Genomic DNA, 22797 nt, shown 5'->3' with positions numbered 1-22797 from the left:
TACATACCCCAAGAAACAGGATAGTCAGTGATAATTCCTCCTCAGTTTTGACCACTTGGTGGAGACAGTTTCTTCATTTTTCATTACAAATCGTTTTTCCTCTGTGTGTGTGTGTGTGTGTGTGTGTGTGTGTGTGTGTGTGTTTTCTCATTTTTTAGCTTTTTTTAATAATTGATATTTTTGTCTTTTGAGGGTTAGGGATTTTTTTCTTTTTATATTTGTTTCTCTTATTTTTCTTTCTCTCCTTCTCTCTCTAATTGCCAAATTCTCTTGTTCTCTTTCTCTCTCCACTTTGTTCCTTTTATTTTTTTTCTCCATCTGTATAATCATCACTTGCTACATCTCTTCTGATTTCTCTATGTTCACACTCTGAACATTCTAAACTTTCTTTGGTCTTCTTATCACATTTTCTTCTCTCTTGAAAAACTGTATTTTACCATCTTTTAGAACTATTTGGTTTATATAAATCCTGTCCCCACTATTCATGTTATTGCAGTTAGTTCTATGGATGGAATAACTGGTTGACACCTGTTGTTTAATGTCAAATATAATTCATGGTATTTATTGGTTTTGCTGTTGGCAACTACTGACACCACCATTCCTATTTTTGTGGTAATTAGTGCTGTAGATGTTATAGTGGGCACCAAATATTTCTTTTAACGCTCTATACTGTTTGCATCTGTTGTTGTTAATGTTTGTTTTTCCCTTTTCTGGGACACACTAGGAATCTACCAGGACACTACAAACTCAGAGGGTAGAGACTCTGCTGTGGAGCTAAACCCAGTCAAGAGATACTTCACCTTGCTCCAAACATAAACTACCACACTCAAGTTTCTTTGTTTTGTTGTTGTTGTTTGTTTATTTTGTTTTGTTTTGTATTGTGATGCTGGGATCAAACCCAGAGCCTCATATATGCCAGGCAGACACTCTACCAATGAGCCACATCCCCAGTCCCATACTCAAACTTCAAGGGTACTTTAATACAAAGTATGGAAGAGCCAAAACTAAGTCAAGCCCTTTAGTAATTAGTCAAACACTTTAGTACTTAGTTAGTAATGGCTAGGATAGGGGTTCTTAGGTCCACTCAAGTATAGCCACTCCTACAGCAAAAACAGAGAGATTAACACAAAGATTGTGGACACCACACCTTCAATGGATCTTCATCTAAATCTCCCCGCTCCCTCTTTAGAATATACATGAAGAAGAGCAATCACAGAGTGTATGCCCCACATACTATTCTGTATAAAACACAATTGTCGGATTAATAAGAAGGACCCCATTCTTTTGAGACCTACAAGGAAAGTGGAATCCTCAAGCTCTAACACAATATACACTGTATCAAACACACTAATCATCACTAAAGAGCTGTCAGGAAAATTATACTCCTAAACCCATTTGGAAATATATTAAAAAATTAACAACACCTGATATCCCATAACTTTAGTAACAGAAGGCTGGATCATAAAAAGGCTCCCACATAAGAATGGAAGAGAAAGCATCCGAACAGATGTATAAACCCAATACAGGAATACATAAAATATGAAAAACAAGGCAATACAATGCTTCTTAAAGTTCATAAGTCACCAGAAACCAACTCCAAAGATATTGAAGTGGATGAAATACCACATAAAGAATTCAAAAGAGGGCTGGGGATGTGGCTCAAGCGGTAGCGCGCTCGCCTGGCATGCGTGCGGCCGGGGTTCGATCCTCAGTACCACATACAAACAAAGATGTTGTGTCTGCCGAAAAACTAAAAAATAAATATTAAAAAATTCTCTCTCTCTCTCTCTCTAAAAAAAAAAAGAGAGAGAGAAAGTAATGGTCATTCACATTGGATTAGGGTCCTTCTTAAAAAAAAAAAAAGAATTCAAAAGAATGATTATGAAAATCATCAATGAATGAACGCAGAAAACTCCAATGAATTAAGAAAACCATACAGGATATGAATGAAAAATTCAATATGGAAATAGAGATGTTGAAGAAGAAATAAGCATAAATATTGAAAATGAAAGAAACAATAAATCAAATAGAATGTTCAATTGAAAGTTTCTCTAAATAGCCCATGCTAAAGAAAGAAGAATCTCAGAGTTGCAAGATAATAAAGTGGTCAGTCTTCAACATTCAAACACTATGGAAGAGAAAAAAAGTAACTATAACCAGAATATACAAGAACTTTGGGACATTAAGAGACAAAATTTAAGAAACATTAGAATCAGAGGGTTATGAGAGGCAAGCTAAAGTCATGAATAACCTCTTCCAGAAAATAATAACAAAAATTTCCAAACCTTGAGAATGAGGTGGACATTCAGATACAGGATACAGAAACCCAAATAGACAAGATCAAAACAAAAACCTCTCCAAGTCACATTATAATTAAAATGCCAAACTACTGAACAAGGGTATAATTTTAAAAGCCTCAAGAGAAGAACAAGGGTATAATTTTAAAAGCCTCAAGAGAAAAAAAAAATCTGTATTTCATTTATATACATACACACACACACACACACACACACACACACACACACATATATATATATATATATATATATATATATTTCTTGCATCAATATCACACAAAAAAACATATAGGACTAATATATAAACTTGTGGAGATTATACAATATATTTTTTAAAATATTTTTTATAGTAGATAGGCACAATATCTTTATTTTATTTTTATGTGGTATGGTGCTGAGGATGTGCTAGTGCCTCAAATGTGCTAGGCAAGTGCTCTACCAACTGAGCTATATAACCCCAGCTTTACAATATACTTTAGAATGATGGATGAGGGGAGAAATTTAAAGATTCTTAGATTCAAACAAGAATAGTGATACAAGATACAAGAACCTCTGGGACACTATAAAAGCAGTTCTAAGAGGAATATTTATAGAAATGAGTACTTATATAATAAAACCATAAAGATACAAAATAAACAACCTAGTGATGCATCTTGAGGCCTTTGAAAAACAAAAACAATTCCAGGTATAGTGGCACATGCCTATAACCTAAATGACTTGGAAGACTAAGGCAGGAGGATCTCGAGTTCAAGAACAGTCTCAGCAACATAGCAAGGCCCTAAAAAACTCAGTGAGACCCTGTCTAAAAATAAAAATATAAAAAAGGTTGGGGATGTAGCTCAGTGGTAAAGTGCCCAAAGTTCAAAGTTCAAAAGTTCAGTACCAAAAAAAAAAAAAAAAAAAAATCCAAAACTAACAGAAGGAAGGAAACAATTAAGAGCAGGGTTACAATCGATGGAATACGGCTGGGATTGTGACTCAGTGGCAGAGCACTTGCCTTGCACATGTGAGGTACTGGGTTTGATCCTCAGCACCACATAAAAATAAATAAACAAAATAAAGGTATTGTGTCTATGTACAACTAAAAATAAATTTTTAAAAAATCAGTGAAATACAGAATAAAAAATAAAATTGATTAATGAAACAAAAAGTTGAATCTTTATTTTTTTTTAAAGAATTTAACCTTTATTTATTTGATGTTGATTTGTTTTTATGTGGTGCTAAGGATAGAACCCAGGGCCTCATCCATCCCTAGGCAGCCACTCTACCACTTAGCCACAACCCCAGCCCAAGAGTTGAATCTTTGAAAAGGTAAGATTGATAAACACTTAGCCAAACTAACCAAAACAAAGAAAGAAAAGAAACCCAAATTAATGAAATTAGAGATGAAAAGGGAGAAATCACCACAGACATCACAGAAATCCAGCAGATCATTAGGTATATTTTGAAAACTTATAGTTGGAAAACGTATAAGGAAAGGATATACTTCTAGACACATATGGCCTCTCAAAATTGAATCAAGAGAACATAGAAAAACCTAAATAATTCAGTAACTAGCAATGAAAGAGAAGCAGTAATAAAAAGCCTTCCAACAAAGAAAAGCCCAGGACCAGATGGATTCTTAGCTGAATTCTACCAGAACTTTAAAGAACTAATGCCAATGTTCCTCAAATTATTCCATGAAATAGAAAAGGATAGAACTTTAACTTTCTAATTCATTCTATGAGAGCCAGGCATACGCCTACAATCCCAGTGGCTCATGAGGCTGAGGCAGGAGGATCTTGAGTTCAAAGCCAGCCTCAGCAACAGTAAGGTACTAAGCAACTCAGTGAGACCCTGTCTCTAAATAAAACATAAAATAGAGCTTGGGATGTGGTTCAGTGGTTGAGTGCCCCTGAGTTCAATCCCTAGTACCATTTGCATCCCGCCCCCAAAAAAACCCTAAATTTATTCTATGAAACCAGTGTCACCCTGATACTAAAACTAGATAAGGTCACATCAAGGAAAGAAAGCAACAGATCAAAATCATTGACAAACTTAGATGCAAAATTTCTTAATAAAATATTAGCAAATCATATTCAATAACATATTAAGAAGATTATACATACTGACCAAGTTTGTTTTATTCTGAGGTGTAAGGATAGTTCAACGTGTGCAAATCAATAAATGTAATTCACCATATGAATAGAATTGGAGACAAAAATCACCTAGTCATCTCAAAAAATGCAGAGAAAGCTCAAATAACCTACTACACTTTTTCTTTTTTTTCCCAGTAGTAGGGATTAAACCTAGAGACTGAGTCATATCTCCAGCACTTTTTTTTTTTCTTTCCATTTTAAGACAAAGGGGGCTGGGGTTGTGGCTCAGAGGAAAAGCACTCGCCTAGCATGCTTGAGGCACTGAGTTCGATTCCCAGCACCACATAAAAATTAAATAAAGGTATTGTGTCCATCTACAACTAAAGAATAAATGTTTTTTTAAAAAGTGAACATAAGCATCATTTTAAGACAAAATCTTACTAAGTTGCTTAGGGTCTCACTAAATTGTTGAGGCTGGCCTCAAACTTGTGAATCTCCTGCCTCAGCCTCCCACGTCACTGGGAGCACACATGTATACCACTAAACCCAGCCAGAAGTCCCATGCTTTATTAACTCTTTCCAATTTGTTGAATGGAATTCATTTGTTGAATGAATGACTTTCAAATTAAGTAGATAAACTAACCTGAAATTCAATAATTTGACCCCTTTGAACACTAGTTTCATCACTGATTTAAAAAGAGCTTGAACCAAATAACTCTTTAAGATTCTTTACTGTTCTAAAATACCAAGGTCTATGTGTACATATATGGTAAAATTACAGCTTTTAGATTGTATCATTTATTAAATAACTGTGACAAATCATGGTATATATTGCTTACTAACAGACTCTATTTATGATATATGGGCAAAGTTTCTCATAAAAACTCCAAAATAATAAGTGAAACTCACTTTTGTTTCAAGACCTCTCTTATACATCTTCTCAAAGCCAAGAGCCAAGGCACAATCTGCCATACCTTAAAGAAAAATGTAATTATTTTGAAAATGTAAATTTCCAGATACCCAACAAAATAACATTAAATACTTCAATTAAAATAAGTATAATAATTTATATAAAATGCAAAAATATATTATAATTCTACAAAATTTTTAATAAATAAAAAATTACATAGAAAAGTCTTACATGCTTGTAGATAAGAAAAAACATTCAAAAAGAAATGCTAATTCTTCTCTTGTGTCTTAATATGCCAATAAAGGTTTTGATCAGTGGGCATGGTGGTGCACATTTGTAATCCCAGCTACTCAGGAGACTAATACAGGAGGATCACAAGTTCCAAGGCAGCCTGGGCAACTTAGACTCTGCCTCAAAGTAAACATAAGAGCTGGGGATGTAGATTGGTTGTAGAGCACTTAATTAGCTATGCTAATCAATGATGTGAGTTCTATCCTAGCATCACACACACACAAAAAAAAAAAAAAAGAAAGAAAGAAAATTGATTAATGTGGAAATATGTTTCAATGAAAAACAAATATAAAAAACTAATCCTGGCTGAGCATGGTGGCACATGCCAGTAATGACAGCAACTTGGGAGGCTGAGACACAAGAGGATCTGGAGTTGAAAGCTAGCCTCAGCAGATTAGCGAGGCACTTAGCAACTCAGTAAGACTTTGTATCTAAATAAAATATAAAAAGATATAAAAAGGGCTGGGGACTTGGCTCAGTGGTTAAACCCCACTGGGTTCAATCCCTGGTACCAAAAAAAAAACTAATCCTGAATTTTAAAGAAGTGGTCAATTAAATGGAAATTTTAACTAAAAATTTAAAAGAATCAAAATCAAAATCTCAACAGAATTGTTTTTGAAGTGAGGAAACATCTAAAAACAATGTTAAAGTTCAACTAAAAAGCAAAACATGACAAAATTGCCAAATATTTTCTTTAAAAAACAGAAGATAAAGCCAGACATCATATCTATAATATAATCTCAGTTACTCAAGGAGGCTGAGTCAGGAGCCCTGAAAATATGAGGCAAGCCTCCTGAGTAATGGGAATTACTAGTGTATATAACCACACCTGGCTTTGTGTATAATTTGTGTGTGTGTGTGTGTGTGTGTGTGTGTTCTCAGTTCTTGTGGATACACATCATATTCTATATTTCCAAATATTCTAGGGTCTTTTATTAAGCTCTCTATTCTGTTCTACCAATTCAATTGTTGATTACTGTTCTACTACTCAGTGTTTTAATTCTTGGAGTTTTGTATCTTACCGTTTGATAAAACTAGTGTCCCTTGTTCCACTTTCTTGTTATTTTTCTTTCTTTTGCTTTATATTTATTTATTTATTCATTCTTTTCTTTCTCAGCAATATTGGGGCTTGAACCCAGAGCTTCATACATGCCTCTCACATGCTAAGCAAGTGCTCTGCCACTAAGCTATATCCCCAGCCCTTTTTATTTTGAGAAAGGGCCTTTTGAAGTTGTGTACAAATTTTAAAATTATTTATAGTGATGTTATGCATAACAGCAAAAAATACAGAAACAAGATAAAATATGGTATATCACACAAAGAAATATTATTTGGCCATAAAATAGGAATGAAATGGGCTGGGATTGTGGCTCAGTGGTAGAGCACTTGCCTAGCACATGTGAGGCACTGGGTTCAATCCTCAGCACCACATAAAATAAATAAATAAATGAAATAAAGGCGCTGTGTCCATTTACAACTAAAAAAAATATTTTTAAAAAAAGAAATAAAATACTAATATATGCTATAACATGAATTAAAACATTATGCTATGTGAAAGAAACCACAAAAAGCCTTGTATTATATGATTCTGTTCATATAAGTGTTCAGAATAGGTAAATCAACAGAGATTAAAGTGGATTAAGGTTTGCTAGGGGCTGACGGGAAAGGGAAATGAGGAGTAACTGCTAATAGATACAGAGTTTCTTTTTCTTTTCTTTCCCTTTTTTCCTTTTTTTTTTTCTGTTCTAGGGATTGAACCTAGGCCCTTGCACATACAAGACAAGCACTCTAACTTGTCCTCAGCCCTTTATATTTTTTGAGAAGGACCTCACTAAATTGCCAGGGCTAGTCTCCAATTTGCGATCCTCCTCTCATCTTCCCAAGTACCTGGGATTATAGGTGTGTAGCACCATGCCCATCTCAAGGTTTCTTTTTGAGTAATAAAAATGTTCTAAAATTAGATAGTGATGATGACTGCACAATTCTATGAATATAATGAAAAACACTGAATTGTATGTGTCAAAAGGGTGAATTAACCAGGAAATAGTCCCACACTTATTCAAGTACACTAGACATATAACCTCTTCTTACCTCCCTGAATCAGTTGCCGGGCCATAAACAAAGCAGTAGAACCAGTGGAACAGTTATTGTTAACATTGATTATAGGAATTCCAGTCAGTCCCAAACTGTGATAGATAGCCCTCTGCCCACAGGTAGAATCACCTATATAGAAAAACAAATTAAAATTTTAATGCCAATAATACAGGAATCATGGAACTGTAACACAATATAATATTGCATTATGTTTTTTCAGTATCATGCCTTTGCCTAGCATACAACACGGGCAGGACATATACATTATTGACATCTGTTACAGTTGAATTGTGAAGTGTTCCCCGAAAGCTCATGTGTGAGACAATGCAAGAAGTTTAGAGTTTGAAATGACTGAGTTATGAGAGTCTTAACCTAATCCATGTGTTAAGTCACTGGATGGTAACTGTAGGCAGGTAAGGAATGGCTGGAAGAGGCGGGTCCATGGGGGCAGGCACTGGGGTATATAAAATATATACCTTGTTGAATGCAGCACTCCCCACCCCACACCCGCTCTGGGTGGCCATGTCCTGACCTGCTTTCCTCTGCTATAGTATTCCACCATGATGTTCTGTCTCACCTCAAACCCCAAGGAATGGAGACATCTATGAACTGAGACTTCTGAAACCATGACTCTCAAGTAAACTTTTCCTCCTTTAATTATTCTTGTCAGGTCTTTTGATCATAGCAGTGAAATATCTGACTAAAATAACACCTTATTTAGAAACAGTTTTAGCATTAAGCATCATATACTCTTCAAAAATAAAAAAGTATCAAAACAAAGAACATATGTACACTTTCTTTATATAATACAGAGGTGGAAAAGTAGAGAATTGACACTATAGTAGTAAAGAATTCAATCTGGGTAGTGGTATGGACCACTATTTCATGAATACTTGACTATCAGAAATAATTTTGCTTTTTTAGTGCTAGGGATTGAACTCAGGGCCTCACACATACTAGACAAGCACTCTACCATTGAGTTATATCCCCAGTCTTCTTTATTATTTTGAGACAGGGTCTCACTCACTAAGTTGCCCAGGCTGGTCTCCAATTTACAATTCTCCTTCCTAAGTCTCTTGAATAGCTGGGATTACAGGCATGCACCAACATGCCTAGCTTGGTATGTAAATTTTTAAAACTATACCAACGATTGAAGGCCATTATTTTTAACATTTCATATACACACTACACAACTTAAACCAAGTGTGGCAGCATATACCTCTAGTCCCAGCTACTTGGGAGTCTGAGACAAGAGGATTATATGATCCCATGAGGTCAGGACCACATCAGTTTAGGAAACCAGGTCTCAAAATAAATAAATAAAGACTTCACAATTTCAAAAAGTTTGAAAGAGCCTATGTACAAGGGCAATCCAGAAAAATGTGATCCATATTGAATACACATGTGACTTCTCCCAAGTAACACCACCAAGGCAGAAATTCTGGAGCAGTAAGATGAGAACATTGGAAGGTAGACTCTCCAGCAAGGTTTAAGAACATCCTTTTCATACACACATTTTTTATTTTGAATCAGCAAGTTTCCCTCCTAGGATTCCCTTGATATCTTGAGATCTCAAGGAAATAAATAACAGGCACAAAAATTCATCTGCAGTGATATTTCCTATAATATTTACAGTATTTTCATAACAACTAGAAATTTGAAGTAACTTTAAATGTCAAGAACAAAGTATCATTACTACCATTAAATAAGCTGCAGTAGATCTCCAAGACTAGAACTCATGTAATCATTAAAAATGCTATGTGATTGTTATACAAAATTACATGTAAGAGGATGTGAGGGGAAAGGGAAAAAAAATCAAGGGAGAGAAATGAATTACAGTAGATGGGGTAGAGAGAGAAGATGGGAGAGGAGGGGAGGGGGGATAGTAGAGGATAGGAAAGATAGCAGAATACAACAGTCACTAGTATGGCAATATGTAAAAACGTGGATGTGTAACCGATGTGATTCTACAATCTGTATACGGGGTAAAAATGGGAGTTCATAACCCACTTGAATCAAATGTATGAAATATGATATGTCAAGAGCTTTGTAATGTTTTGAACAACCAATAAAAAAATAAGGAAAAAAAATGCTATGTGAGGGGATGGGGTTATGGCTCAATGGTAGAGTGCTTGCCTGGCATATGTGAGGCCCTGAGTTCAATCCTCAGCACCGCATATATTTATTTTTTATTCTAATTTGTTATATATGATACAAAATGCATTACAATTCATATTACACATACAGAGCACAATTTTTCGTATCTGTGGTTGTATATAAAGTATATTCACACCATCTGTGTCTTCATACATGTACTTAGGGTAATGATGCTCATCTTCCTAACATGCTCTCTCTTCCCCACTATGAATCAGCCTCCTTAGAGAAAACATTCAGCATTTAGTTTTTTGGGATTGGCTAACTTCACTTAGCATTATATTCTCCAACTCCATCCACTCACCTGCAAATGCCATGATTTTATTCTATTTTATTGCTGAGTAATATTCCATTGCTCAGCACCACATATAAATAAATAAAATAAAGGTATTGTGTCCACCTACAACTAAAAAAATATTTTTAAAAAAATGCTATGGAAATAAGGGGAAGATACTAGCCAAAGGGCTCAAACTTTCAGTTTTAAGATAAACAAATTCTGGAGTTTTAATGTACATCATAGTTGGCAATGGATAAGCTAATTAATTTGATTATGATAATCATTACACAACATATACATATATCAAATCATTTTATACACCTTAAATATATTCAGTATTTATTTAACAAATACTTTTAAAATGCTAAAAATAAAAAAATCCTAAATATCCACTGAAAGTGGATGGATTAGGAGCTGGGATTGTGGCTCAGTGGTAGAATACTTTCCTAGCATGTGTGAGGCACTGGGTTCAATTTTCAGCACCACATGTAAATAAATGAACAAAATAAAGGCCCAACAATATCTTTTTTTTTCCCAACAATATCTAACAAAATATTTTTTTAAAAAGTGGATGGGGGCTGGGGATGTGGCTCAAGCGGTACCGCACTCGCCTGGCATGCGTGCGGCCCGGGTTCGACCCTCAGCACCATATACAAAAACAAAGATGTTGTGTCCGCCGAAAACTAAAAAATAAATATTAAAAAAGTTCTCTCTCTCTCTCTCTTTTAAAAAAAAAAAAAAGTAGATGGATTAGCTAGGCATGATGGTGCACACCTGTAATCCCAGTGACTCGGGAGGCTGAGGCAGGGGGATCACAAGTTTGAAGCCAGCCTCAGCAACTTAGCAAGACCCTAAGAAATTGAGTGAAAGAAACCCTGTTTCAAAATAAAAACATAAAAGGGCTGGGGATGTAGCTCAGTGGTAAAGCACCCTTGGGTTCAATTCCCAGCACCCCCCTCCCCCGAAATTGGATGGATTAAATAAAATATGATACATTTATTTAATAAAACACTACTCTATAAAGAAAGACTAATGAAGCCCTTTATAATATGAACTTAAACCACTAAACAAACAAAAAACAGGATACAAAATAATACTTATGCTACCATGTGGGTAACAAAAGTAAGGGGAAAGGGAAATTACATATGCACACACATGTTTATATATGCATCAATTATTTCTGAAAAGATACACTAGTAATTTGGAAAACTGGTTGTATGAGGAAAGAAAACTACAGGACAGGTAGAGTAAAAGTGAGACTTCACACTATATAACCATTGTATAATCTTTCATATTTTTGAATCAAGTGAATATTTAATCCATTCCAAAAAATAATAAGTTTAACTGGAAAATGTTAATGATGGTAGGAGACTTAATGAGATGGGAAATGTTCAATGTAGTAAAATGAGAAAAGCAGATTACAAAAAAAAAAAGACTTTATTTTCTTTAAGAGAAATCCTATGTACATGCTTATGCACACACACATGCTCACTAAAGGATATAAACCAATAAATCAATGGAGATTGGCTTTGTATAACAGGATTAGAGGTGACTTGTTTCATCTTATGCTTTTAGGGGGGTTCCTTTTTTTAAACAATTAGCATGTATCATTTTTCTAATCAGAAAAATTCTGTTAGACAAAAAAAGTCAATAAATACAAATTTTAAGACAACAAAGAATAAAATTTATCTTCTGAACACTAACAGATGAAGATACCTTACATGGTAGAATTATGAATAATTCTTCTCTTTAAAGGTCAAAATGTTTTTTTTTAATTCATCTACTGTTTTGGCAATACAATAATGGCACCAAAAAAAAATTACAGTAGGTCGACACATAAGGAAACCTATAATGATGGGAATAGGATTCTGAATTCTATATTTTGAGGCTTATAATTCACAAAAGCCTCTATCATTTATGTAGCTGCTGCCAGATCTAGGTGAGTAATTTTTAAAACGTGGTTTACCACCTACCATAAACGTAGCCAACGCACGCCTGCTCCACTGCCGAGTAGGGGATCTGCGCATCAGCTAACGCCTTCTGGCCTAGAAAACAAAAGGGCTGTGTCAAAAGGTACTTGAAGTATTTGCTTTGAGTGAATAAAAATTAAGTTCAGAGTTTCCTCAGGGTTAATTTACCTCTATATAATCTATGTTCAATTCAAATAAAAATCCTTCTCAAATCATCTCAGCTCTCTCCTTTTAGAAGTAATCATGTTTCCTCGAGACTATAGCATTACTTTTCCATATCACCTTCTTTGATACTTGACACTTCGTGTCCTAACTACAAACCTAACTATAAATATAAGGTTCTTATCTTGTTCATCTCCGTGGTTCCATCATACATGTAGAAGGCAAAGGAGACACAGTCTCACTCCTGGGGTTAAGGTTGGGGGACAAATGATGTGTTCATTCCTACAAAACCAGTGGTCCTGTCTATAGAGCAAGAAAGGAGATTTAATGCTATCCATAGAGGGCTGAAATGACCCTGAGTAAAATTAAGTATATAAACTGGAAAAAAGACTGAAAGGTTGGGGCTAGAGGAATACTCAGTAGTAGAGTACTAGTCTCACATGCACGACACCCTGGGTTCAGTCTGCAGCACTGCAACAAGACAAAAAAAAAAAAATAAAGACTGGATATAATCCCAAAAAACCAAAGGCCGAATGTTTTCTCTGATAAGTGGATGCTAATCTGTAATGGGGGCAGGTAGGAAAGATGGTGGAATGGGATGAACATCATTACCCTAGGTACATGTTTGATTGCATGAATGGTGTAACCTTACTTTGAGTACAACCAGAGAAGTCAAAAATTGTGCTCCATTTGTGTACAATAAATCGAAGAGCATTCTGCTGTCGTGTATAACTGATTAGAATAAATAAATTAATTTTAAAAAAACAGAGGCTGTAGAAGTGTCAGCTAAATACTCGTCTACCATAGTGAGATGCAGATATCTAAAACCAACTATTAAAAAACTCCAGTAAGCATTTATATATGTAGATAAGCACCAGAAAAACTAAAGCTAAAGAGTTTGGGTTTTTTTTTTAAGTTTCCACTTGGAAATAGGCCTAGGAATTTTAAGCCATTCTGTACTTCATTTTAAAACCATATGATATATATTACTTTGGTTTGTTTGTTTTAATTTTTTGTAGTTGTAGATGGAAGAATGCTTTTATTTTTTTGTTTATTTTTATGCAGTGCTAAAGATCAAACCCGGCACTTCACATATGCTCCGTAAGCGCTCTGCCACTGAGCTACAGCCCCAGCCCTCATATTTACTAATTTATTTATTTTAATTAGGTGTATATAACAGCAGAATCATTTTGATTCATTGTACACAATTGCAGCACAACTTTTCATTTCTCTGGTTGTACACAATGTAGTGTCACACCACATGTGCAGTCTACATGTACCTAGGGTAATGATGTCCATCTCATTCCACCATCTTTCTTGCCCCCATACCTGACCTCGTATTTTTTTTATTAATTTAAGAAGGTATATAATTGCTTATGGGATTAGTTTGGTCAGAAAATAAGTTATCTTTTCCGGCTCAGAGTATAAGCAAAAAACAAACAAAAAAAAATCTTTTATAATAATGTTAGTGAGATCATGTTTCCTGAGGGAAAGGAAGATAGAATAATGGAAGTGACAGGACACTTCTGGTTGTGCCCCTCTCCATTCCATGCATTTAGGGAAAGAACATGGTGGCAGAACCCCCCTCCTACAGCCACTTTGGAGAAGTAGAGGGTAGAATTTCTTGATCCATTACTCCATGAAACAAATCCCGCTGCCTCAGTACATCTACAAATGAACCTATAGAGAGTAAAATGCTCTCATTTACAAGAAGGAGCTCAGGTGTTTTTCCCTCCAAATTATGTTTAAATAAATGTTCGATCAAATGTTACCAATATGGTCTGAGGGTACTTAAGGTGAAATGTATGGGTGGAATTCTTTTTTACCCCCAGTATTGGGGATCAAACCCAAGGCATTGTACATGCAGGGTAAGTGCTCTCACTGAGCTACATCCTCAGCCCAACACTAAGTTTAAAGTCTATTCTATATAAAATGTTCTTATTTATTTTTCCACTATTGCTTGCAAAGGATTTACAATAACAAGAAACCTGACTTGATTAAACTCACCCTGCAGAGAAAGGCAGAAAATAGTCACAAGAAGAAAATTTATCAACATGGAGTATAAACCTTAAATGGTGTCTACCCTAAAAACCAACAGAAGTTAGTTAATTAAATATCATGAATCTTCCTTTTGGGGGATGAGATGCTCTAATTTCTCATACAAAATCTAAATATTGAGTTGCATACTAAGTTGATGTAAATCTAAATATATATGTACACAGGGTACTCACAGAAACAAGCAAGAACATCTTATTGTGGAATAACCACAATAATTCTTTTTGGTTTTCCCAGCAACAAACTAACAGGAATCAGGGTGGGGGAGATTCCTAGGGCAAGGATCATGCCTAACACTGGCATTTAAGCTTAGACTACATGCTTCTTCCTTCCTCCCTCCCTCTCTTCCCTTCTTTTCATTTATTTACTTATTTAAACCATGCAAAGAAGCTCTCATGTATGTCCTCTTTAAAGAGAAAGAAAGGGGCTGGGGATGTGGCTCAAGCGGTAGCGCGCTCGCCTGGCATGCGTGCGGCCCGGGTTCGATCCTCAGCACCACATACAAACAAAGATGTTGTGTCCGCCGATAACTAAAAAATAAAAATATTAAAAAAAAAAAAAAGAAAAGAAAGAGGCTGGGTGCGGTGGCTTATGCCTGTAATCCCAGCAGCTCTGAAGGCTAAGGCAGGAGGATCACAAGTTCAAAGACACTCTCAGCAACTTAATGAGACCACAAACAATTCAACTGTTTCCAAATAAAATTTTAAAAGGGCAACAAAAGGACTGGGGATGTGGCTCAGGGGTTAAATGCCCCTGAGTTCAATCCTTGGTAGGGAGAGAGGGGGAGAGAGAGAGAGAGAGAGAGAGAGAGAGAGAGAGAGAGAGAGAGAAAACAATCAAAGAGGATCCCTGCTGGAGCTCACACCCATAATTCAGGCAGGTGCAACATGGTCCAAGTTTGTCTCTGAAGAACACCAAATACATTCTCCTGTGGATTCTTCTCTCTCGAGTTTCAGCTCACAAGTATTCACCCAAGTCCTTTGCTTGCTAGCACTAACACTAGAATATATAATAACAAAGTGCACTCCAGCATTTAGTCATGCAGTAGCCTAGTAATAGAAAAATAATCATCAAGGTTGGCTCAGCAAAGTGAAGAAAGAAAAACTACCATATAGGTACTTAAAACATTTTGAATGTGGTTATCCCTTTTCCAGAAAAGGAAGACATTAATTTTGTTACAAATCCAAAGAAGAACAGATATTAGAATCTAGTTATCTGTTTTTAATAACCCTACCTTTCTTTCCCAGAGATCCATTTACCATTCTAACAAACAGCTGGATAACACATAAAATCAGAAGCCACTATCTGTCCTGGCTCTATATTGGTTAAGAACAGCCAAGGTCCTTTTCCTTTCCCTTTCTCTTTTCTAGTGAACCACTAGGCAATGTGCCACATAATTTTTTCCCTTTCGCCTGGATTCCTTTTGCTTGCCAGGCTGCTCCCCTTATGCAATAAAGACAGACCACATAATAAACTATGAATATTCAAAGATCTAAATTTTCTCTATTACCTGCTTCTTTTGCCAAGTCAGGGTAATCTCTTGAATTCTCAACTCCAGGCTTCACAAACTAGAATGTAGAAGAAGATAATAAACAGAAACAAGTACAATTAGAATTTTTCACAATAAAGCATCATAGAAATTCATTGACTATTTATTCAAACAAAAATATATTATTGAGAACTTGCCATGTTCCTCAACTGTCATTATAAATAACGTACAGTTCTTGCCCTCTGGGAACTTCTAGTCTAATGTAAAACAGGCAATTACACTATAGTATCATAAGCGCAGAATGATTTGTGAGAGACATGTACCTAGCTTAAGTGAGAGCAGAAAGTAAGACCATTTTTTTCTCTATAGAATAATTAAATATAACAGATAATTAATATAACAGATTCAAGCACAATGAAGAAAATAGAAAGTGATAAGGACATAAAAGTAATTTAGGATCAAATGATAATAACTAATATTTATTTGGCATTTATGTGTAATATGCATTGTGCTAAACATTTCATATGTAATAACTTGTCCAATCCTCACAATTTTGCAAATAAGAAAACAAGGACACAGAGAAATTAAGCAATTTGTGCAAAGGCACTTAGCTAATAAGTAGTGGAACTGAACCATCAGACAGTCTAAGTCTACAGCCAACTCATGAAGGACCTTATATGCCCTATTACGAGGTCCTGAAGACAATGGATTTTTTAAGAGAATGGAAAATAATGATATGCCACCATCTACTAGAAGAAGAGTAAAACCCCAAAACAATGACAATATCAAATGTGGCAAGAATGTGAAGCAATAAGTACCCTCATTCATTGCTTGGTGGACCTGCAAAATGGTACAACACTTTAGAAGACAGCTTGGCAGTTTTCATAAAATTAAACAAACTCATATATGATCCAATAATCACATCTTGGCATTTACCCAAAGGAGTTGAAAAGTTATATCCACAGAAAAATCTACACATAGATGTTTAGCAGCTTTCTGCATAGTGTCAATTATTGTAAGCAACAAAGATGTCCTTCAGTAGATGAATGGATATAGTACATCAAAACAATGGAATATTATTTGGTGATAAAAAGAAAAGAGCTATCAAGCCTCGAAAGGACATGAAGGAATGTTTAATGTATACTAATGAAAGAAACCAATCTGAAAAGACTGCCTACTGTATTATTCCAAGTAAATGACATTCTATAAAAAGGGTAAAATTATGAAATCAATAAAAAGATCAGGGGTTGGGAAGGTAGGGAAAGATGAACAGGTGGAGCACCAGAGCTTTGTAGGGCAATAAAACTACTCTGTAGGATGCCCTAATGATGGATATATGTCATAAATTTGTTGAAACACTAAGAGTGAGCCCTAATGTAAACCATGGTCATTGGGTGATAATTACATGTCCATGTAAGTTCACAGATTGTTATAAATGTATCACTGTGGCATGGATTGTTGATAGTGGAGGAAGCTATGTGTATTGGTTAGGAGAAACAGGATATGGGAAATCTCTGTGCTCTGTGCTCAATTTTGCTGTGAACCTAAAACTGCTCTGAAAAGCAAAAACTTGGATGCATGCAAAGTGGAGAAAGGAATGAAAGGAGCAAGGCTATAGGCAGTGACACCAATTGGCATAATTCTAAATCAGTCCAAGTGAGAATTAACTATGACAGTATCAAAAAGAATGGAAAAAGGTAGATGGACATGGAAGCAAAAGAAATAAAATCTACTGAACTTAGTGACTGATTAGATAAGGTGAAATGATTTGCTGATCGGTGAGCATGTTAAAAGAAATGGATTCCAAACATTCTTTTGACTGCAAACCACAATAAGATACACTTTATAACACAATAAAGTATACCCATGAAACCACATGATGGTAGCAAAAATTTCATAAAATAATTATCCTTGTTTAGCATAAGTATTCTTAGATACAATATTTGGCATTTTATTTCAATTTTTCTTTTAATGCTAAAGGTCACCTTCTATATTGATTTCATTATACAAAACACTGTTTGAAATACCAGATACTTGATGGTTTGAAATGCTAGATACTTGACTTAAATGGTACACTAATTACACAGTGCCAAAATATAACCATTAAACTGAACAAAACATTGGACATGTGTTCCTATCCGTGAACTATTCTAATTCTTCTCCATAGTTCTTGAATTAGGGATTCCTTTTTAATTCCCTAATACAGTATTCACCAGTTACAGTGAGATCATTTATACATAGTACCTTTCATAAAAGTACTGTGCTAGACCCCAAGCAGTATCCAGTAATAATTAAATTATCATCTATATAGTAAAGATTAGTCAAGCAAACAAACACATACTTTTCCCTTTCAAAATTAAAAGCAAATTTAGAATGAAACTACCAAATGTCCTTTAATAACTGATTAGAAAAAATATGACATTTAGCAAAGATTTGCCCCTACCCTCAAATTCCTTGCAGTACTGGAGGTTGAACCCATAGGCACTCTACCACTAAGCTATATCCCTGGCCATTTTTATTTTTCGAGTCAGGATTTCACTAAATTACTGAGGTCAAGTGTTGAGACTGCCTGGAATTTATGGTCCTCTTACCTCGGGTTCCCTAGTCCCTGATTACAGGAGTGTACCTGGAAAAAAAAAAAAAAAAAAACAACTTTCTTTTGAGGCCAGGTGAGATAGCACACACCTGTAATCCCAGTGTCTCGGGAGGCTGAGGCAGGAAGACTGCAAGTTCAAAGCCAGCCTCAGCAAAAGCGAGGCACTAAGCAACTTGGTGAGACTCTGTCTCTAAATAAAATACAAAATAGGGCTGGGGATGTGGCTCAGTGGTTGAATGATCCTGTGTTCGATCCGAGGTATCCCCCGCACCCTCCACCACCATCAAAAAAAGAAAAAACAACCTCTCTTGAACATTTCTAGCTAGAATTCCGAACCCTCATCTCAAATGAGAACACTAACATAGTTTCTAATAGTTCAAGGCCATACCCCTAAAAGATCCTTGCCCATTTTAGAAAATTCAAGGCTGCTACAAAAAAAAAAAAAAAAGTATTGTGCTTCATTCAACACCTAAGGATAGACAGATTGTCTCCTGGTCTCTGAGATGAGCTAAAATCCTAACTTTAATAACTGCCAGCTAGCAGACACAGCAGGCCTAATTGAATTTATACCAATATTTATTACTTTTCATTTCCTGTACTCTACTGAGCCCCTTCTGGTCCCCCTACCTACCCTTCATTCTTCCTTTAAATCATCCAGTTACTTCTGTACAAAATGTAGTTAAATTTAGTACAGGCTGGACTCCTTTCTCTACCAACTAGTTATTGCAGATTAAAAGCTATCCTTATAGACTGGGGCTGGGGCTCAGTGGTAGCATATTTGCCTGGCATGTGTGAGGAACTGGGTTCAATTCTCCGCACCGCATATAAATAAATAAAGTTATATTAACAACTAAAAAAATATTTTTAAAAAAGGGGGCTAGGGGGGCTGTGGTTATGGCTCAGTGGTAGAGTGCTCACCTTACATGTGCAAGGCCCTGGGTTCGATCCTCAGCACCACATATAATAATAAATAATGAAGTTATTTAAAAAGCGGGGGGGGGGGGGGGGCTAGGGATGTGGCTCAATGGTTAAGCACTCCTGAGTTAAATCCAAAACTATTCCATAGTATCAAAGGTCAGAAGTCAGGTTAATGGCAACACTTTGCTGGAAGGGAGTCAGTGACTCAAAGAGGGCACAAGGCCAACTTCTGGGATTTCTGTTTATATTTGTTTCTTAATTATTTTTTAACCAAAGAAATGCAAGAAAAAAAAAAGTGCCACATGACTTATTATAAAAACAGCCATCCTCTGTTTCACTATGCCCTACAAAGTCTTACTTGCTCCTAAAACAAGCACTTTAGATTTTTTTTAGGTATTTTTTCTGATATAAACTGCCTTCTAAATATTCTTACAGTATTATTTCTTTGTCAATTTAAGAAGTTATATCATGGTCTCTGTTAATAGTTTGGACCTATAGTTTTGGATCTATAATGTCCCCCAAGGGCTCGTGTATTGAAGGTTTGTCCCCAGTGCAGTAATGTTCAGGTGGGGCTTTTAGGAAGTAATTGGATTATGAGGATTCTGATCCCACCAATGGATGTACCATCCATTGTTGGGTTCATAATTAAATGGACTATGAGGTGGCAGAAATGGTGGGAGGTGGGGCCTAGTTAGAGAAAGTAGGTCACTGGAGGAATGCCTTTGAAGGGTATGTTTTGTCCCCAGCCCATTCCTCTCTTTCTCTCTCCTAAGGAAAGGCATAGTCACCAGGTGGTAAAAGGGATGTTGGAATCTGATTGTTTCATAGAACAGTTTTTCTTTTCTTCCTGCCTTACTCAGTAGCCACTATGTCCAAGCCTTAAGCCTTCTGAAGTTCTGGAGGAAGACTCAGCCAGTATTACCCCTCTTCCAGAACTTGGTTTGTGGGCTCCTCTGCTGAGTCAATGATCACTTCTCCAACAGCTTTTAGTTTTCCAAAATTTTTCTGACATTTCTCTGTTAATTTCCTCTCCTATTCACATTGCTCTTATATGTCAATACCTTTTTATTTCCTTATTGTTGTTTTAGTGAAATTTGGAAAGCACCAATAGAGATAAATTCATGATTTTGGTCTGCCATGTTTAACCAAATGTCCCAAATCAACCTTGTTTATTATTTGTTTATCCTTTTCTCCTCCAGATTATACATTCCTTAAGAATAGGAATCTTGTTGGTGGTGTTTTTTTTTTCTTCCTTTCTTTTCATTTTTGCCATCCCTAGCAAATACCACACAGTAAATGTATTAAGTATATGCTTAAATGATGAAAGCACTCTCCATATTCCCCATCTCTTCCCTCAGGATTATTAACTATCCCCCCACCTCCCAACTTGAGAAAAAATACATCTCCTACTTTTGTGAGAAACTGCTTTTCTAAACATCATATAATCAGACATTCAACACCAATGGAAGATACCTAAAAATGGAACACACTGTTTTACTGTTCACCTCTTCCATGAAACAAAAGGATGATCTCCAAGCTTCTGCTTTATAACATAGAAGTCAACTTTTCTATTTTGATTGAACTACATGCTCTTAGCCCACTGATAAGATAATAATAAATGCTGCCTAATAATTAATGCTGCCTTCACAGAAAAAAAAAAAAATCTCTCCAGGAACTCTTTCAGTGAGTACATCCATTTAATATTGTTCAACTAACATCTATCTATTAAGGATCTTCAGGCACCTTCAGGGTGGGAGGGGAACAGCAGAGAATAAATAAAACATGGTACCCACCCTGCAGCAGCTTACAAGAGGAGAAAGAGAATTTCAGTACAACATAGTAAGTTGTAAGATAGAGGTAAGTACAAGGCACTGTGAGAAGGCCAGGAAGATCAGAGGTTTTCTGGGGAAGAGATCTGATCTGATCCTTTAAGACCTGGTGGCCCATGCCTATAATTCCAGCTACTAGGGAAGCTGAGTCAGAAGGAGCACAAATTCCAAGCCAACCTGGGCAAGACCCTGTCTCAAAATAAAATATAAAGAGCTCAGTGGTAGAGCACCCCTGGGTTCAATCCCCAATACCAAAAACGAAAAGGATCCCTTCTTCTAGGCAAATGTGGTGGTACATGCCTGTCTGTAATCCCAGTAACTAAGGAGATTGAAGCAGTAGTATCCCAAGTTCGAGGTCAACCTCAACAATTTAGCAAGACCCAGTCTCAAAATAAGAAATAAAAAGAGCTGGGGCTGGGGATATAGCTCAGTTGCTAGAATGCTTGCCTCGAATGCACAAGGCCATGGTTTCAATCCCCAGCACCACCAACTAAAAAAAAAAAAAAAAAAAAAAAAAGCTCAGTGGCAAAGCTACCATGGATTCAATCCCCAGTATGGGTCAAGGGTCGGGGCTGAAGACAAATGATACAAATAATTACAAGAGAAGCTTAAAACGAAAGAAACTAATGGCAATTTGGCATTATTCTAGCACAGAAGTGTTGAAGAGAGACACTTCTGGCCTCCTGAGGACCAGGCAAACACAAAAAGATCAGAGAACCCAGGAAACCTGCCACCGGTGCCAAGACGCTGAGGATCATTAATGTTTGCTCCCCAACCACTTCTGGAGATGGTTCTGAGATAGGGTACTACAAGTACTTTGGGGGGGGGGGGGAGAACTGGTGACATTCACGACCAAGCATGCTTCCCTTTGGAACAGCTGTTGCCCTGTGCACATACTTCGGGACTCCACTTATAATCAAAGGAAGTGCGAGCCCTGGGTTAACTTGGGGGCTCCTTCACAAACTGACAAGGAAGAAGAGAGAAGGGAGGAGGAAGAATAAATAACTGGCCTCAGGACCAATCCGAGGCACGACAGGAGACACCAATATCACTTCCCACTCGAGCGGCCTCTCTGATGTCCCACGCTCCAAGAAGCCGGAGCTAGGAAGGAGGGTCGTCCCCTGGCGGGAAGGAGGGGGAAAGAACCTAGCCCCCGTTTCCCATCACCTTGGGGTTCCAGGCCTCCCGGGAACAAAGTCCGCCCCTCTGTTTACCTTGGTCATGCCAACCCCCACTACAAACACCCGGCGCTGGGGCGGAGACTTGCACGCGCGAGAAGGCATGGCTGGGCCTGCTGCCGGCAGACACAGGCTCAGCAGAAGCGGGTTCCAACCGACTGAAGCCCCGGCAGCAGCAAGCGCTCTCAAGGCAGGCCGGTGGGGCGGGAGGCGGGGCCTGCCGGGCGGACTCGGCAGTGCGCATGCGCGGCTGCGCGTGCCCTGTGGGGTGTTAGATAGTCTGATCCTACCCGGACCAAGCTCTCAGTATCCTAAAACAAGTCACCTCCCACGCCCTGGGCCTGTTTAGTCTTCACCTTGAGAGAGAAGACCTGGAGTAGGGCCTGAGACAGGAGGGATTGGGCAAAAGGGGATTCTACATGCCTGAGATTCTTTAATGTTCTTTTAATGAGAGTCTTTTTAACTTTCTCTATTGCATTAGTGATGGTGGTAGGAGAGT

The 22797-nt window shown here is 36.8% G+C and overlaps 1 protein-coding gene across 1 annotated transcript in view; it reads right to left on the bottom strand.

The window, feature by feature from the left end:
* Scp2 (sterol carrier protein 2) overlaps window positions 1–22501 on the bottom strand; it is a 107108-nt gene extending 84607 nt beyond the window's left edge. The window contains exons 1-5 of the mRNA XM_027945011.2: window positions 22335–22501; window positions 15799–15856; window positions 12075–12146; window positions 7668–7799; window positions 5285–5349 (exon numbers count right to left, since the gene is read on the bottom strand). Of these exons, the coding sequence (XP_027800812.1) occupies window positions 5285–5349; window positions 7668–7799; window positions 12075–12146; window positions 15799–15856; window positions 22335–22403 (396 nt within the window). The 5' untranslated portion in view covers window positions 22404–22501. The remainder of the gene's footprint in view (window positions 1–5284; window positions 5350–7667; window positions 7800–12074; window positions 12147–15798; window positions 15857–22334) is intronic.
* Window positions 22502–22797: the final 296 nt, after the last annotated feature.

The sequence above is a fragment of the Marmota flaviventris genome, chromosome 10 (genome assembly GCF_047511675.1).
Source record: "Marmota flaviventris isolate mMarFla1 chromosome 10, mMarFla1.hap1, whole genome shotgun sequence".
Lineage (NCBI taxonomy): Eukaryota > Metazoa > Chordata > Mammalia > Rodentia > Sciuridae > Marmota > Marmota flaviventris.
This window is presented reverse-complemented; position numbering and strand designations above follow the sequence as displayed.